This window comes from Salvia hispanica, chromosome 6 (genome assembly GCF_023119035.1).
Source record: "Salvia hispanica cultivar TCC Black 2014 chromosome 6, UniMelb_Shisp_WGS_1.0, whole genome shotgun sequence".
NCBI lineage: Eukaryota > Viridiplantae > Streptophyta > Magnoliopsida > Lamiales > Lamiaceae > Salvia > Salvia hispanica.
This window is the reverse complement of record NC_062970.1, coordinates 5,884,077-5,902,628: the sequence shown is the minus strand read 5'-3', so window position 1 is coordinate 5,902,628 and position 18,552 is coordinate 5,884,077. Positions and strand designations below refer to the sequence as shown.

Below are 18,552 nucleotides of genomic sequence, written 5' to 3'. Positions count from 1 at the left end.
GTTTGCCAACCTATTGAAAACATAGCAAGAAATTACATATCATGTGGTGATGGTAGGTGATGAATATTGTTTGTCAAATCGCAAATACAATTTATAAAATCAAAAAGATTCGGTGAATCAACAAACAAGTTAATTCAAATTAAAAAAAAATACATAAATTGCTTCTACCTTCCGAATAAATATTTAGATATAATTTGATCAGCTATTTACAAGTTTCGTTTAAAGGGAATTACGGATATTAACTAATCATTTTTACTGTAAAATAAATTTTGGCCACAATCCTAACGACGTACAAAATTATAAACATACAAACTTTTAACATTAAATGGTAGTATGAATAAAGAAATATATGAAAATTTCCATATGATTTTGTTGTCGCGTAATTCCACTAACAAGATTTTCGAGTCGTCGCCGTGTCGTGTAACAGTTAAAAATGAGTAGTTACGAGAAAACTCGAACTCCATTTTTTGAACATTTTTTAGCATCGATGTAACATTTACATAGTGTTATATTTATGGTCACTTCTTTTATACTACACTATATGGAGTCCTAAAATAGAAACAATTTATAACTTGTATATTTATTTATTACATGTTTTGATATAACGTGCACGATCCATGAAGCAAGACCACATATATTGGGGCACTGTAACTATCGAGGAAAGAAAAGGAAATATTTTCCACATATATTGGGCATTATTATAGTATATGAAATGGGTTGGTAGATCACAAGGCCATCATATTCCACTTTTGAATCAACGGTCATGGTTCATGGTTCATGATTCATGATACAGTTAGTATACGTTCATTAATTAGATTGTACCAAGCAAAATAAATGGTTTATGCTATGCACATTTTGAACAGTCTAGCCTGATGTGTGATGTGTATCCACTTGCGTTTGTCGGTGATTTAATTCCCTTAACTTCAATTTTAAATTTATCAGTTTCTTTTATAGGAAAGTAGCAGACGTGGTTATGCTAACTATTATATTTATAGTGTATTAATAAATAAAATTTTTATTTATCATAAATTACACCAGTTTTTAAGTGTCTTAACTTATTGGAGGAGTTTCAAAGTCTAATATCTAGATGGTTGAGTAATTGATTCACAAAGTATCTCATTGGACGATATTTCAAGTTGCAATCTCATATGTTCAACGATGGAATTATCTCATTATACGATAATTCAAGTTGCAATCACAATGGGGGCCGATCTCCCATCCCCAACGCCTCCGCCCTTGCGCCGGTGCAACGCCCCAGTCGATGCGGATATCGGCCCTCATCGGCCTTGCGATGGGCCTCCATTGCGGGGTCTCGAGTCGATCGAGGCGCAAATATTTTTTTTTTTATTTAATTAATCTCTTCTACACATCTCGGGCCGATTGAGGCGCCGAGTCCGAATGATTTGTGTTTCCGTTATTCTCTATGTATTTACCTATCTTTATCTTGGTTTTTTTTAATGTAGGATGTTTTATTTTGTTTTTAATAAAATATATTTTTTTATTACTTACGTTGTCTTTAATTTACACCAATAATTAAAAGTGAAATATATAAAAATAGTGCTAATGTGGAAATAAGATGGGCTCTGAGATAGGCTATGGGATAGATTGTCACTGTATGGAAATAAGCTCTGAGATGAGCTGCTGACGTGGCAGGAGAAAATAGAGATAGGCTCTGAGATGAACTGGACATCTCAGACAATAGATTGAAAAAACTTAAATCCCAGCATGGGTATGTGTTGTAAAAAAAGAACCTTGATTATACAATAAGTTCAGGGACAATTAGTGATATTTGTTTTCAGAGACTACGCTCCATGCAAACACAATAATTCGTTTATATTTGGTTCACGTTAGCATTTGTTCCTTCTATATGTTTCATAGATTCGTTTTGATTCTGAGATGTAATATTGGTATCATATGAGTATCAAAATTTGTACATATGACAAACATCAAGTTATCCCTTTTTCTCTAGCTTCATAAGATTGATTAGAATAAATGTAGGGTCGATTGGAGGAAACCTTGAACAAGTTCATCAAATTTAAGCAAGGAATTGCTATCTTATGGCCATCTTCATTACTTTATTAGGAAATGGTGTTTGGGCTGGATCTGTGGGCTCGGGCTTGCTAATGGGCTTGAGTGCAGGAGAACTAATACTATTATAGTTATCTTATCAACATGTAACAAATCCATCTTAAAAATAAATCTGCCCATCATAAAGGCCCAGTAGATCGTTCCAAATTGAATATATCCTCAACCTTTATTGTTACATCATCAAAACATAAATACATCTTCATGAGTTATAGCATTACAGTTTACAAAACCGAAGTCACAGTGAATGAATCGGCATGCTTCGCAGCACAACCGTCTCCACCGTGAGGCCCGGGCCGAACCCGAAAAGCACACCCCAATCGTGCCCCTCCCCGGTGGTGGTCAGCCCGTCCGTAGCCGAGGACTTCCTCATCTCATCCAAAATAATCAGCACAGTCGTGCTAGACACATTCCCATACTCGCTCAGCACATGCCGCGACGCCCGCAGCTTCTCGGGCTTCAGGCCCAGCTCCGCCTCGATCTGATCCAGTATCGCAGGCCCACCAGGATGCGCAATCCAGAATAAAGAGTTCCAATCCGAAATCCCCAGCGGCCCAAACGCCCTCTTCAGGCTCTCCTCCACATGGGCCGAGATAAGGCCCGGTACATCTCTCAGGAGATGGATCATCAGCCCGGATTCACGCAGCCGCCCCTCGATCCCGCCTTCGCTCCCGGGGACGACCGCCTGCGCCGCCGAGAAGATCTCGAAGAGCGGCTGCTCCGCCCCGGCCACCGGGTCGGAGCCGACGATGACGGCGGCGGCGGCGTCCCCGAACAGCGCCTGGCCGACGAGGTTGTCTAAGTGGGCCTCGGTGGGCCCGCGGAAGGAGATGGCGGTGATCTCGGAGCAGACGGCGAGGACCCTGGCGCCGGCGTTGTTCTCGGCGAGGTCCTTGGCGATGCGGAGGGCGGTGGCGCCGCCGTGGCAGCCCTGCTGGTAGAGCATGAGGCGGTTGACCGAGGGGCGGAGGCCGAGGAGGGTGGTGAGGTGGTAGTCGGCGCCGGGCATGTGGGCCCCGCTGGTGGTGCAGAAGATGAGGTGTGTGATGCTGGATTTGGGCTGCCCCCATTCCTTGATGGCCTTCTCGGCCGCCTCTTTGCCCAGCCTTGGGACCTCAGCCACCACCATGTCCTGCCGCGCGTCAAGAGACGGCGCGGCGTAGGCGGCGATGTTCGGGTTTTGGTTCAGGAGATCTTCCGTCAAGTGCATGTACCGTTTCTTGATCTTCGAATTCTCGCCTGCACACAAAATCAATACCCGTCAAAAGTTGACCCGGCACGAGTTTTAAGAAACTGTAATAGAAAATGAGATGTAATAGAAAATGAGTTGAAAAGGTTAGTGGAATGTGGGGTCCACTGGCAAAAGTATTAAAAAGTATGCGTGACAAGTATTGACAGACGGACTAAAAACTAAAACTAGTGACAAGTAACGACGGACGGTAATTCTCAATAGGTAGCCAATAATTGTGCATGCATGAAATAGGAAGTCTTACAAATGCTCTTAAACTTTTGCTTGAGATCGGTCTTATGTTCGCTGTTTGTGACACGGAAGAAGTAGTCGGGAAACGTGCTCTGATCGACGCAGTTCAAGGGCATGGCGGTGCCAATAGCCAACACGGTGGCCGGACCATTGGCTCGTTGAGCACGACGGATCTCCTCCACATTCACCATTTGAATATTTGGAAAAGTGGTTCTTGCGACCGAGAGAGAAAGAGATAGTGAGTGATAATTAGATATTGATGTACAAAGAATCGAATAACAATACAAACAGAAATGATTTTATTAAACTCAAAAATACTGTACGAAATGCTAAATACACAAAATAGCACCATAATACTTGAAGAACACACCTTAGAGTAATTAATTTTGTCTGATCAGTTGTACACTAGTTAGGCCAAACACAGTGTGTCTATATATTGATACATATAATATCGGTGGTGAGTGATCACACGCTTTGGTCTCGATGAAAAGACATGATGCCTATTTATAGGCAGTGATCACATAAACCACTGACGTGTTTTGGCTCTAAATAGCTATTCCAGATCACTCTAGCTTCTACTAGATCTTGTTTATGTCGACCATGTTACTCTCCATCACATGTCGACTCACAACAAGTTGAACGGGAGGGTCGCTTGCAATTAAAGAGCCGACTTCCTCTTCGTTTGTCCAAAAAATGATCACGGGCTATTTTCAAATTTAATTAAAATTCAATTTTAAATTTGAAAAAAAAAATAAAAATAAATAAATAAATAATAATAATAATAATAATAATAATAATAATAATAATAATAATAACAACTTTTTGGACACCCGCTAATTATCCCACTTCTTCGTGTGCTTAGGGCAGCTGAGCATCGTGCTTAAGCGATAGGCACGCGGTCATGTGGTTTGAGCAACCAAAAGCATGCGTTGATGTGTTTGCCCTAATTAGAATTTAGAGCAACTTAATTCAGAGTTTTAAACCTTACACTACAAAATAAACGAACATTTACCTAGCAACGAAATAATAGGAAAAACCACATAGTGCTAGGAAAGATGACATTTCCCGATCACGTTTTCGAGCACATGTGATGCTCGCCATTTGTTTCGTCGAAATTATTACCGAACACTTTTTCGAACACAACACTAGTTTTTCCGAGCACCAGAAAAGTGCTCGGAAAAGTGATCAACTCCTTTATGCGAAGTCCGAGCAACAGAGCTCGGAATTTCCAAGCACCAATTTGTGCTCGTATTTCACTTTCCTGCTCTTCCTGCATGTGCTCGGAATAATGCAAACACCAATAGATTTTTTGAAGATTCCTAGCACAATATGGATAGAAGGTCAATATTATCTTATATGGCGATAGAATCCCCACAGCAATAGATTTTTCAAGATTCCTAGCACAATTTGTTGTTGTACCTTGAGTAATTAAATCACAACCCTTAATTTAATTCATGCCAAAAGAATCTTGTATCGCCATAGAAGATAATATTGACATTTCATCCAATCTGAGATAGTTGAGTCAATTCTTTTTTAAACCCTAACAATCTTAAGTGAGTGAGCTTCAGAATTAGTCCCTAAAGAAATGTGGTTTATCTCTTAAATAGGAAAAATCAAGTTTTAAAGATCTGGACGAAGAAAAAACATACTACTCCAAAGTACTTCTGATGACTATTTTGCCCCAGAGGCCTTGAAGGTGTATGATTCTATTTAAAATTCATTAAATCATTTTATTTATTCTATAATATTTTTTATTTAACTCACTAAACTTCTTAAATCTCATCTTCAACAATTTGCATCATATCCAACATGTTTTCCAATAAATATTGTTATACAACAACTCTACTTCAACTATACGCCAAATTCATCTAAAAAAACTTCATTTATTTACTACTATGTGCCATAAAAATAGATATTTTTGGGATTATTTAAGTTTTAGTGCATAATTTATACTCTCTCCGCCCACAATAAGAATCAAACTTTGTCATTTTAGTTCATACCACAATAAGAGTTATATTTCATTTTTACCATAAATGGTAAGTAGGTCTCACATGCCAGTAACTCACTTCACTCAAATTTTATTATAAAACCATGATAAAAAAGTGGGTCGCATATTTCACTAACTTTTCCAACTCACATTTTTCTAAAATTCTTAAAACTCGTGCCCACAATAACAGTGACTCCTATTGTGGGACAGGGGGAGTATAATATGAGAGAGATAGTATATAAAAAAAATGATTGAAGTATTGTTAATGGGATCGAGCTCGTTAGAGAGAAAAATTTTACCAAAATTAGTAATGAAAGTAATGTTTATTTTTATGGAATGAACGAAGTATATTTTTTTTAATTATATTTACACAATATATCTAAAGTCTACAATAATTCTACAACACTTTTACCGATCGAAAATTTATAATCATAGCCTCATAGGTAGTACTCCGTGCGGTCTTAGTTTTCAATATTTTTTAATTACTATTTAATAAGATTTTATCGTCTATGGTGAAATTTTATTTAACTAAAAGTCAATTAAATCCATTAATACATTAACTAAATGAGACCTTGAAAAAATTTATAAAATTAGTTTAATGGGCTAATTGACCAAACTATATTAGGTCAATTAAACACATTAATGTAAGAAAACTATTAAATTGGGCCAATTAAACTCACTAAAGAAACAAAACTGTTGAATTAGGCCAATTAAATACATTAATGTAACAAAGTCGCTCTGCCTGTAGGGTTATTAATTTTATTAAATTTTTATTTATTATTTTCTCAATTCGTCATTCTCATTTTTTTTTCAGTCTATCCACCAATAAAAGTTTTAATTTCACTTTTATTATAATAAAGTGAATATTATATTTCACTCACATTTTATTATAAAATTAATACATATAAAAGTAAGTATGACTCACTCAAATATTTTATTATTAAATAAGAGATATTTAATCATGAGAGGAAAAAATAAGATCAATCAAATTATTTAGATTCAAAGTCATAAATTTGATCAAAATATATTTAACTGTTAAAGTTTTAAAAGAATTATTAATTTATAGACTAAAACATATACTTTTAATGAAATTATTAACTTTAGACTAAAACATATTGTGAGACCAAAAGTTAACAAACTTAATAACTTTAGACTAAAACATATACTTTTAACGAAATTATTAACTACTCTAAACTAAAACATATAGTACTATTTAAGACCAAAAGGTAACACATTTAATATATCGGTATATGACTAAATCTAAAATTTTTTGAAGGCAAATATGAAATATCAATTTTGAATTTTGAACTTCAGTCTTAATTTCAATAATTTTCAACTGTCATAAAACGACGCTCATTCATGGACCAGCCACGCACACACTACAACAAGCCCCGTGGGGGTAAAGAGTGCGCGTGGCACGCTGGCTCGCTAGACAACTACCCCCACAAGCAACTCCCCGAGCCAGCCCACTCGCAACTAGTCTCGGCAAGACGAGTCCGAGGCGTTATCCCTAAATTTCATTTTGTTCCATAAGAAAACGATTACTCAAACTGGCGTCACACCTAACTTAGATAATGGAGTAGACAATAGTACAAAGGAAATAACTAAATAAGTTTATCAATACGATTAACCATCTGTAAAATCATCACAATTTAACCATAACCTGTAAAATCATTTAAGGATAAAAATGTGGTGAAGGACCAGAGCCCTCGATGTCCAGTTCTACATTATTACCATCCCAACAGTTGTTTCTTTTTAGCATATATTATCATCACAATGCCGAAACTTCAACTGCTCATTTAGCATCCTTGGACAGAAAATTCTGAGATTCGACTTTTCGAGTATTGCAAAGCTCGTCACATGAGTCCCCTCGTTCGAAAACAGCAGCAGCTCCCATCCCTGTGCCTGTAATTAAGATTCACACAGCAATATCTTGAGCAAACTATACACACACACACACACACACAAAGACAGAGACAGACCTATGCACATTGACACCACACCATAGCGGCAATCTTTGCCTCGGCGCTTCATCTCATGCAACAAGGTAGCTACACATCGAGCTCCTGCACTCAACAAGCATGCAACGATAGATATAAGATACAAATCCCTGTGCTTAGGAGTATAAGTTGTTCAAATTCAATACTTTTACCATCATGCTAGTTACCGGTAACAAACTGTAAGCTACATAAACTACATCGTAACAAATAATTAAACACCTGTTGCGCCCAGGGGATGTCCAATAGCCATCGCGCCTCCGTTCACATTAATCTTCTCAGGGTCAAGTCCGAGCTTGTTACGGCAGTATAAAAATTGAGAAGCGAACGCCTGAAGAATGATTACAGGAATCAAAAACCGCGCAACAATATAAACATTTAACCCTTTTGCTTTTCAATAACTTCACCTCATTTATCTCGAATAGGTCTATGTCCTCAAGTTCAAGACCAGCAGATTTGACAGCAGCAGGAATTGCGACTGCAGGGCCAACACCCATGATAGCAGGGTCTACACCAACAGCAACAAAGGTCCTACACACGCATACAACAAGAATTAGAGAAGATTAGTCGCTCAGACAGCCTCAAGGCACTTTTTACTAGTGCATTCAAACCCCATCCATCTCATAGCTCAGCACAAAACAACAGTACATTAAGAGTTTTTCATTTCCAAGCAAAATGAAGAATCTACTTAAAATAGAATATGCATGCACTGTTTTAAAGAGATGGGATCAACAGACTAATACAATAAGAATGTATGAGCACGGAAGACGTGGTTTGGTATATTTTGCAGGTTCATGCTTCTCTAGATATAAATTACTCAGGAACTTGCTAAAACTGGCAGAACAGAATCGTGTATTTGAGGATAGAACAATGAATCAAAACACAGGTTCCAGCTAACAATTAATTTCCAAGATTCATTGCACAAACCTAAATACTCCAAGGATGGGAAGCCCCTTCTGCATGGCAACACTTCTCTTCATGAGAAGTACGGCTCCAGCACCATCACTCACTTGGCTCGAGTTCCCTGAAGCATCAAGATCAAAATTAGCCCAGTAGAAATATCTGCTTTACAGCACTCAGCAGCAATAACATTTACCGGCTGTTGTTGTGCCATCTTTCTTGAAAACTGGCTTCAGCTTGCCCAAGTCTGCCACAGAGGAGTTTGGTCGTATACCATCATCAACAGATATTGTGACTTCTTTCTCATCTCCAGATTTTGGGTCCACAATCTTTTTTATTTACAAAAAAAGATTATGCAAATTCAAGTTCAGAACCCCCAGCATGATACAACGACAAAAGGAGAAAGAAAGAAGTGGTAAACTAGAATGAAGCTTATTACCTTAGTTTTTACAGGAACGATCTCATCTTTGAACTTTCCTGAGGCGGTGGCAGCAGCTGCCTTTCTATGCGAGTCTACCTAAGGAACGCATCCCAGCAAATCAATAATGTGCAGAGTGCGTACACTATGAAAGGTCGAGTGTATGCACATATTCAACTTACTGCAGCCTGATCTTGCTCCTTCCTTGTCACGCCAAAACGGTGTGCAACATTTTCTGAAGTTATACCCATTGGAAGAAGACAATCTTGCGCTTGGACCATTGTTTTCACCTGGAATGTGTGCAGTGTTAGCCATTGCCTGTTCAAATCTCTCTTAATGGAAAGAACTAATGCACTATATGAGTAAGTTCACCCGTGGATTGACTGATCCTTCCCAAGCCATGGGATTAACAGTCATTGATTCTATTCCAGCACCAATCCCTGATTGAAAATAAGCAGAATTTAGCAGATTGACAAGAGCATAATTATGATGTTTTTAGGGAAACAATATATATATACTACATACCTATATCGTAAAACCCAGCTCTGATAGCTGCAGCGACATCAGCAACAGCTTGAAGGCCAGAAGAACACTGCCTATTCACAGTTCTAACCGGAACAGTTTCTGCATGTGAAGTGGAATTTTCATTCAGATAGACCCACTAGGATATAGGTGAAAACCAGAGATATAAACTAACGCCAATTACAACTTTATACCAGGGAAACCGGCATAAAACGCTGCCATCCTGCATTCACTGGCTCTTTGGGAGCCCGGTGCCAGTACCGAGCCTACAACAATATCCCCGACTTCGCTTGGATTTACATTAGTTTTTTCTATGACTGCCTGTGACATTCAGCAGTTGCAAAAATAAAATATTGAAAATTCTCAACTATATTTGCGGAGTATAATAGAAAGATAAGTACCCTCAGAACAGGGGCAAGTAAATCATCAGCATACGTATCTTTGAAGCCACCCCTCTTTGCCTTGCATAGAGCAGTCCGGTGGGCACTACAGAAACAAGTAGAACGCCCTCAGGAAACAGCATATCAGTTAAACAAATATTTAACCACGTCACCCTAATATTATAAGGGTAACTATGAAATATGTGTGAGGTTGGATCACTTACGCCACTATAACCACATCATCACCAAAGATAGAAGACCTCTGATATGCTGCACTGTCCCCGGCCGAACATATAGATGCCTGGTTAATAAAGCAAAAACCTACATTAGTGTAAAGCAAACAAAAGAAAGAGAGAAGAGCAAAATAGAAATACAGACAGCTAGCAAGATCATATGTGCCCATTGCTGCATCATATTTGCATTGATCAGAACGAGAAAATGGTACACACACATAAAAGTAAAAACATTAAATGCATAAGCAGAAGTTACACTATCAGTACTTCAGGTTTGAGAAAACAAAATTTCATATAAGTTTCTACAAAGTGAGTAAATCTAAGCATAGAAAATAAAACGTCACTCATTAATAATATCCAAAAGGCTTCAGCTTTCAGTAGTGACAAGGTCTTGCATAATTGATTTTGCAACAATCATTCTCTCTCACTACACCCTTCTCCAACTTAAAATAAGCTTCATTCAACTATAATAAGCAGCTTCATATCCTGGATCACCCCAAACATATCTCTTGATTCCTTTTATACTCAAACATTTCTTGTTTACATTTCATATAGAGTCTTACAAAATCAATCCTTGTGAATAACAGTCACAATTATTAAGAGATGGAGTTGATAATTTCAGAATTAAGTCCAACCATATCTGATTTGTAATTGTCTTTTGATCACTATCCGAGCTGATTAAGATTTAAGAATAGAATGAGCAGAAACCAAAACCAACTTGTATTTATTCCAATTTGCAGATGAATCATGAGCTAAATACCTCAATCATAACAATTTCACCTAAAGTCATTTGACCCCAAATATTCAAAGGATTGCATTACAAATATAATTAGAAGTATGAATTTCACCTAAAAATTTAATTTTGAGTATATGATTAATCAAATATCCGATACAAGTCCAATCAATAAAAAGGGTTGACAATTTAGAGGGGAAACTCACGGAAATAGAATCGACATCTTCGAGAGAGGAATTAGTGAGGGATGGTCGTAGATGCTGGAGCAAAATCCTCTGCCTCTCAGTTGCTTTCTCCATCGATATATAAATGATCAGAGCAGAAAATGGGTAAATGAAGAGTACACAATTTTGTTTGCTTGATGGTATTTATATAAGAATGGAGGTTTATAGGGAAGTGTGAAAAAGATAACGATTTAGATCACATACGCATTTGCCGTGTAATTACATCAATATTTGGATAAGCTTTGTATGTATATCTATTATTTTGAATAGCCGTGGTTTTGGTCGGTGATTGATTATCAAACTGTAATTAAGTATATGAATGGCAAAATTAGTTGAACTTTGTAATCCTATTCAATCGATTTGAGCTAATTTAATTATCAAATTGTAGACGGCTTTAAGAGAAACGATAAATTTTGACATGGAATTATATAGTGTATTAAGATAATTGGAACTATTTATTCAAATAAATACCATGATGCTCAGCCAAATCTCTACATAGCTATAAACAATAAGTATTTCGTAATACGAGATTGGAAAATTGAGATTTTGACACAATTTTCTTTAGGAATAGCTATGAATATCAATAAAAACAGTGATCTTTTCATTTATTTTGACGTTGAATAATGAAATTTCTAGTTGCGTGTACAAATTCGTAGCGTACAGATTAATAAGACATTTATTTTGGAAATAAGACATATCTAGCTAGTATGCTGTAAACAGTGGTGGATCTACGTGGGGGTTTGGGGACCCAATGAACCCCCAACAATTTCAAATATTAATATACTATATTTTATATTGGTAAATGTCCTCGCCTTTGCAGCTAATTTTGGCTTTTAACCTTTTTCAATTGTATTTTTACTATATTTTTCTGATATTTTTAAATATTTCTTACATCAATTATACAAAAAAAAATTCATATGTTAGTACTTCGTTAATGAATCTATTCAAAATTAATCATTTCAAAAAAAAATTAGATAGTATTTTTTTATTTTTCTACAACTATTATTCAAAAAAAAATTCATGTTATATAGAAAGTACTACTCCCCCCGTCTCGGCTAAGATGACACATTTATTTGCCGACACGGGATTTTAGGAGTTATTGGTTAAAGTGTTTAATTGGAAAGAGAAAATGTGTGTAAGTATTAAAATAAAGAGAGAAAGAAAGATGAATATTTTAATATGAGTGAGAAAAAATGGTTGGGTGTATTAATTAGAGAGATAAAGTTTCTAAAAAAGGAAATGTATCAGATTAGTTGGGACAAACTAAAAGGAAAAACGTGTCATCTTAAGTGAGACGGAGGGAGTACTTCATTACTTAACTAATTTCAAAAAAAATTCATAATTAATACCCTCTCCGTCCCAAGGTAGATATCACACTTGGGAGATGGCACTGGATTTTAGGAGATGTTGTTTTGTGTGTTAACTGGTGAGAGGAAATATAATTTTATAATTGATGTGAGAGGAACTTTTTCCGAAAAAATGTGACATCTTTTGTGGGACAAACTAAAAGGGAAAGTGTAACATCTACCTTAGGACGGATGGAGTATTAAGTACTATATACTATACTCTCATATTGAGAACTGATATGCTGAGCGCTCAAAATGGGCGCCCAGCGTGAGCGACCAAACAATTTCGCTCAATTTTCTTTTTTCACTCTCATTCTGAATTAACTGTACACGCAACTAGAAACATTTGAAACGACACGATTTTTAATGCACAATTGGTAAAGCAAGTGAGAAGAATTGGTAAAATAAGACAGGGAAAAAAATGAGTAAAGTGAGAGGAAGAGAAAAAATAGTGTGAGTAGTGTTAGTGAATTGTGGAGTCCATATCCTAAAATAGAAAAATTCTAAAGTTTCTATTTTTAAGGAACGCCAAAATGAAAATAGTTATTATTTTTAAAAAACGGAAAGAGTTGTATAATACTCGGAAAATACGGGGCTTATATATTCTCATTTTCTTGCAAAGATCTGTGAGACTGCGAGGCATATATATTCCCATTTTACTGCAAGTTGCAAATTATAAACATTTGAAGTGGTAAAATTTTTAGTGTACAAAGTAAAAGGATATATAAAAAATATGTGAAATATTGTTAATAGATAATAAGTCACACCTTCTATATTTAGAGAGAGATATCAAAAAGCAAAATGATTTAACTATTCATGGATAATGAATCTCACTTGATTAGAGATTCTGACGATAATTTTAAAATTAGAAAAAGATTTAAGTGATGATCTAAAAGATAAATAGTTAATGTTTTTAAGAGCATTTCAAGTGCACGGATGTCTCATTCGAACATCCACTAGGATTTCCCAAAAACACCTCCTGTCACGTCACTAGGATTTTCTCTGCACAATCCGCCCTTTCCATGCGGACTTCCCGCAATAAAAAAAATTCACAAATTCACAAATAAAGCAACTTACGTTTACGGAAATAAAATTTCGACACGAATACGAACGGGAAAAATTAACAACTTCATTAAAAAAAAACATACATGATTCGAAAAAAAAAATTACATAGTAAACAAAAAAAAAATATTAACCACATCAACGTCCACCCCTCCGCGTCCAAACCTCTTCGATGATATCGTGCTGAAGTCGAACATGGGCATTTGTTTGCCGCATGTCGGTAAATGCGCGCATCCGCTCGACCTCTCCATGAGGTACCCCCATATTCACATTCGCGGTGGCCACGCCGTGGCTTGGACCGGCACCCGTATCATCTTCATTGGTCCACTGAGTCAGTTCCGCAGCTTCATTTTCGACAATCATGTTGTGCATTATGATACATGCATACATGACATCGCCGATGTTGGGAATATACCACTGCCGTCTGCCGTTAAGTCCCTTCACTACCGCCCATCGACTCTGGAGCACACCAAATGTCCGCTCCACATCCTTGCGCGCTGCCTCCTCACGGCTCGCAAAGTATGTCTTCTTTTGTCCGAGTGGATGCTTGATCGTCTTCACAAAGACGGACCAGTTTGGGTATATCTCATCCACCAAATAGTATCTCTTATCGTGTTGGTTGTCGTTGGCGACGAAACTGATGGAGGGACCAACGCCATTGCACTGATCGTTGAACAGGGGCGACGACTGGAGAATGTTGATGTCGTTGTTCGACCTGGCGACTCCAAAATAAACATGTCATGTCCACAGCCGGTAGTCAGCTACAACTTCAAGGATCATTGTGGGATGCTTGGCTTTGAAGCCGGTAGTGGTGTACATCCCCTTCAAGGCGGTGGGGCAGTTCTTCCACTCCCAATGCATACAATCTATGTTGTCCAACATCACAGGGAACCCGTGCACCGACCCATGCATATCTATCAGCCCCTGGCAGTTGCCCGAACCGCACGACTACTAGTCATTTTAGATATACTTGAAAATAGAGATGTAGAGAGAGAAACTTGTTAACAAGTGGTGTGAATGAAATGAAGTTGAACGAGCCGTATACATAAAGTTTTTTTTTTTTTAAAAATTATAAAACTTGGACGTCCGACCCAGCCACAATGGCGGACGTCCGCCTGCCCGTCGCCAGGATATCCGAGGACGTCGGGTGTCCTCACGGGACGTCCATGTCCGACTTATTTTGTTCCAATGGCGGACATCCCGGTCGCCCGTCGCAGAAGTCCGACCAGACGTCCGCCACCGGAGATGTTCTAAGTGAGAGTATATTATCTGAAGACATCATAGACAGTACGTTACTCAATAGTAAAGCATTATATTTTCAAAGCCCGAATGCGAAACCAACTGAAAATGAATAGTACAAAGAAGTGAAAATATCTGTATAGTTACAATGTATGCATAAGTAACAGATAATTTGATGAATTTGCCATGTTTCAGAATGTGATGAGCAGGAAAACTCATGACAATAATCTCAGTACATATACAATAATCATAGTCTCAAGAATATCGAACACAAGTCTATATGGAACAACAGGCAAATAACACAAAAGGCACACCAGGTGCTGCAACGCAGAAACACACACGAGATAGATGCGGGAAGCATCATATCTATCTGTATGAGTCGGGGCGCTTAGGTTTGCTTTGAACGACAGCCTCGATCTTCTCCATTATTGCAGGCGTAAGCAAAGGAATGACATTGATAGCCTTCATGTTCTCTTGAATCTGCAAAGCAGTAATCAAGAGGCAGCTACTCAGTTTTTGCCATAAATGTGCGAAGGTTTGGTCACAAGAAACATTAATATGGTGTCACAAGCCAACCTTCTCTCCCTCTCTCTCTCTCCCCTGTGCTTTAAACTCATTTTTTTTATCTCCAACAAATTTCACCATTTCAAAGAGATAACACATAAATTCAAAGGGATAAAGTGGGCATGTGAAAGAGAGAAGAGGAGAGACAACATAGTGATAGGTGAGGACCATTAATGATAAAGCAAAAAAGAGAAGAATAAAGAGTGGTTATTTCGTTTTCAAGAGTTGAATACTTGGATAGTTAAATGAATTATAGATCTTTATTCGAATATAGATCTATCAATTGATTTTGCAACTCAATCTCATCATGGTATGGTAACTAGATCACTATATTTTCCAAGACCGTATAGTTTAATAAAGTAAGAAATTCGGATATTCATTTTAACATAATATCCCTAAGGTTTCGAAAACAAAGAATGTAAGAAATGTAACGGAAAAGAAAACGTACTAGCAAGACTAAGTGTATAGATAACGGAAATGAATCCAATAACTCAATAGCATAGAGAAAGGATGTGTAAAGGAAATGGGCCATGATGCTGACCTGGGACTCCTTGGTGGCACCTGTGATAACCGAAGAAACATTGGGATTCGAAGCACACCAAGCAATTGCAAGCTGTGATAATGGCACACCGAGCTCATCTGCAATTGGTCTTAAGCCATCTACTTTCTTTAGCACATCATCTACCAAGGATCTGCTAGCAAGATTCTACAGAATTTGCAACATACAGGATTAACAAGTAGTAGAAGATGACGAAGAACTACACAACATGGGAAAATAGTGAAGCATGTGCAAATATGAAGATAAATGAGTTAACTAAGCATGACACTAACATAAATTGTTATGGGATTTCATATACAGGAAGCCACAGGATTTGTTGCAAACTTCCCCACAAAATATAGAACCAATTAAAATGTAAAGGGTTATGGGTGAAGCAATAATTCCAAATTGATCTCTCTGCGTTCTTCTCTTAACAACTACTGTGCCCCCACAACCAAACTATACAGATATTTTAAGCACTAATTCAGTGTTGTTAGGAGCGCGGGGCAGGGGCAATTCGGTAAAAATCGGGTGTGCGCCCGACAAATCGAGGTACTCTATCGAGTGTTCACATTAAGTCATTAACAATTGGTATGAGTGTGAACTCTTCAGGACATATATATTACAGACTAATAATTACTTTTGTTTTGAAATATCATTAATTAGGAGTGAATTAAGATAAATGACATTAAATGGGTGTAATTTTCAAACACAGATAATACTATTAATTAGTATACTAAAAAAGGCACATATTTTTTAAAAACAAATGAATGACATTAAATGGGTGTAATTTTGAAAACAGATATAATTAGTATTCTAAAAAAACACATACTGGTCTAAAACTTTTTCTGTTTCAAAAACTATGAAATGAAATGAAATTTCATAACCCTTTTAAAAAAGTTACTGCAAACAGAAAGTTCCCCATCAGCGACCAGCCGCCCCCGGAATGCCGCTTGCCCCAAGCCCCTTGGGGCAATTCTGGTGGAGACCCGGTCGATTTTAATAACACTGAGGCACTATCAAAGTCCCAGTCTCACTTAACTTCCATATAATGGCTTGTAACTGTTACTAGTTCAGCACAAAATAATCACGAAAGCAAAGAAAAAACACAAAAATTGTTCACCGGTTTGTGACTACATGACCATGCCTGAGGGCGTGTCAAGTCAAGGAGTTTTCACTAGAATATTTTGAGACACAGATACAAGAGATTACATAGCTATTTATATTAGGAATCAACCCCAATCCAACTCAAAATGATTCTACCAAAACTAACTAAAAAAATACTGTAGTTCATAAAAAATCTCGTTCAGGCCAAAACTATAGATCACACAGCAAAAACATCAACATAGAGGCATGCAGGTTGGCAACACAGGCTCGGAGAATAAAATGTGAATAAAAATTCCCATTAGAATTTCAAACAGCAAATATTTTCCTTACCTTATAGTTTTCCAAAGCAAACCTACTGTCTGGAGGGATACTTCCCGATTTATACTTGCCGGTCAAAACTCCAGACGCGAGTGGACTCCATGTTGTGAGGCCAATACCATAGTTAGTGTACAGCGGAAGAAACTCAGTCTCAACCTGTGGAATTCAATGCAGAGGATCGCAATATAGGATCAAATACATATCAAGTAACAAATCCATCACAAACAATAACAGACCAGCTCTGACACATTCCCCACCTCCCAAAAACGGACTTGCAAGAAAAGAAAGCACATTCCCCTGACACTAATTGGGATCAATCAATAAATCCCTAACTGGGAATTGATAACTACTATAAAACTTTTTGACGCGAGGAAACTCGATCCCATTGAAAAATCAGATCTTACATAAAACACCTATCTAACCAGCTATAATTTGCAGATAAAGAAGAAAAAAAAACAGATCTTTACATAATTCAATCGAAGCAATAAGAAATTCCCAAATCCAATCTTACAAATCGAAAAACCCTGACCTTATGCCTGGAGAAGAGATTATACTCGGGCTGCTCGACAATGGGGCCAACGAGATCGAGCCTTTGAGCAACTCCCCACGCCTCCGTGATCTGCTGTGCCGACCACTCACTCGTCCCCCAATAATACGCCCAGCCCTTATCAATCACGTAATTCATAGCCCTGACGGTCTCCTCGATGGGAGTGGAGATGTCGGGGCGGTGGCAGTAGATGAGATCGACGTAATCCATGTCCAATCGCTTCAAACAAGCCTTGGTGCCTTCGATGATGTGCTTGCGGGAGAGGCCCTTGTCGTTGGGGCCGGGGCCGCCCCAGAAGATCTTGGTGGAGATGACGATGTCGGAGCGCTTCCAGCCGAGCTCCTTGATGGCCTGGCCCATGATCTCCTCGGCGCGGCCATTGGCGTAGACCTCGGCGTTGTCGAAGAAGTTGACGCCGTGGTCGCGGCAGCACTGGAGGATGGATTTAGCCTCCTTGACGTCGAGCTGGTTGCCGAAGGTCACCCACGCTCCGTAGGAGAGCTGGGACACCTTCAGCCCCGATCGCCCCAAGTTCTTGTACTGCATTGTTTGGTCTGGAATTTTCATCGAACGCTTGGTGGGGAGAGTGAAGAAGTGATGCTTTTTGTGGGTTTGGTTTCGTTAGAATCAATGGACTCTGTTTACTAAGCAGACATATGAAGCAACTGATTTAGCAAGTGTACTGTAATTGCAGCCTTTTTTATAGTTGGCATTTTATTTTTCTAAATCGAATATTCTATTAAGGCCATTCGCAACGCTATCTCTTATCCGTCTCATCTTTTAACTATTCATGGGTCCCACTGTACTTTTCAGCTCATCTCTTAACTAAGAGACAACACCTGCATCCCTCCATCTCTTAACCATCTCATCTA

General features: G+C 38.0%; 4 protein-coding genes across 4 annotated transcripts; all 4 read right to left on the bottom strand.

Annotated features, from left to right (window-relative positions):
- Positions 1-2,188: 2,188 nt before the first annotated feature.
- On the bottom strand, positions 2,189-3,901 carry LOC125194260 (chalcone synthase-like). Its single transcript, XM_048092388.1, has 2 exons — positions 3,579-3,901; positions 2,189-3,324 (listed from the first exon to the last, which is right to left on the bottom strand). Exons 1-2 carry the CDS (start codon positions 3,754-3,756, stop codon positions 2,324-2,326), a joined length of 1,179 nt encoding a protein of 392 aa, XP_047948345.1. The 5' UTR covers positions 3,757-3,901; the 3' UTR covers positions 2,189-2,323.
- A 3,252-nt stretch (positions 3,902-7,153) lies between these two features.
- Positions 7,154-11,098, bottom strand: LOC125195696 (3-ketoacyl-CoA thiolase 2, peroxisomal). Its single transcript, XM_048093862.1, has 14 exons — positions 10,942-11,098; positions 9,994-10,070; positions 9,791-9,875; positions 9,584-9,710; positions 9,393-9,491; positions 9,240-9,307; positions 9,050-9,157; positions 8,889-8,966; positions 8,646-8,778; positions 8,477-8,573; positions 7,957-8,080; positions 7,772-7,880; positions 7,535-7,618; positions 7,154-7,457 (listed from the first exon to the last, which is right to left on the bottom strand). Exons 1-14 carry the CDS (start codon positions 11,032-11,034, stop codon positions 7,348-7,350), a joined length of 1,392 nt encoding a protein of 463 aa, XP_047949819.1. The 5' UTR covers positions 11,035-11,098; the 3' UTR covers positions 7,154-7,347.
- A 2,407-nt stretch (positions 11,099-13,505) lies between these two features.
- Positions 13,506-14,279, bottom strand: LOC125194555. Its single transcript, XM_048092813.1, has 2 exons — positions 14,185-14,279; positions 13,506-14,082 (listed from the first exon to the last, which is right to left on the bottom strand). The coding sequence occupies exons 1-2, from the start codon at positions 14,277-14,279 to the stop codon at positions 13,506-13,508; spliced, it is 672 nt and encodes a 223-aa protein (XP_047948770.1).
- A 418-nt stretch (positions 14,280-14,697) lies between these two features.
- LOC125196282 (probable voltage-gated potassium channel subunit beta) lies at positions 14,698-18,352 on the bottom strand. Its single transcript, XM_048094734.1, has 4 exons — positions 17,663-18,352; positions 17,146-17,289; positions 15,712-15,876; positions 14,698-15,086 (listed from the first exon to the last, which is right to left on the bottom strand). The coding sequence occupies exons 1-4, from the start codon at positions 18,245-18,247 to the stop codon at positions 14,973-14,975; spliced, it is 1,008 nt and encodes a 335-aa protein (XP_047950691.1). The 5' UTR covers positions 18,248-18,352; the 3' UTR covers positions 14,698-14,972.
- Between the last annotated feature and the right edge of the window lie 200 nt (positions 18,353-18,552).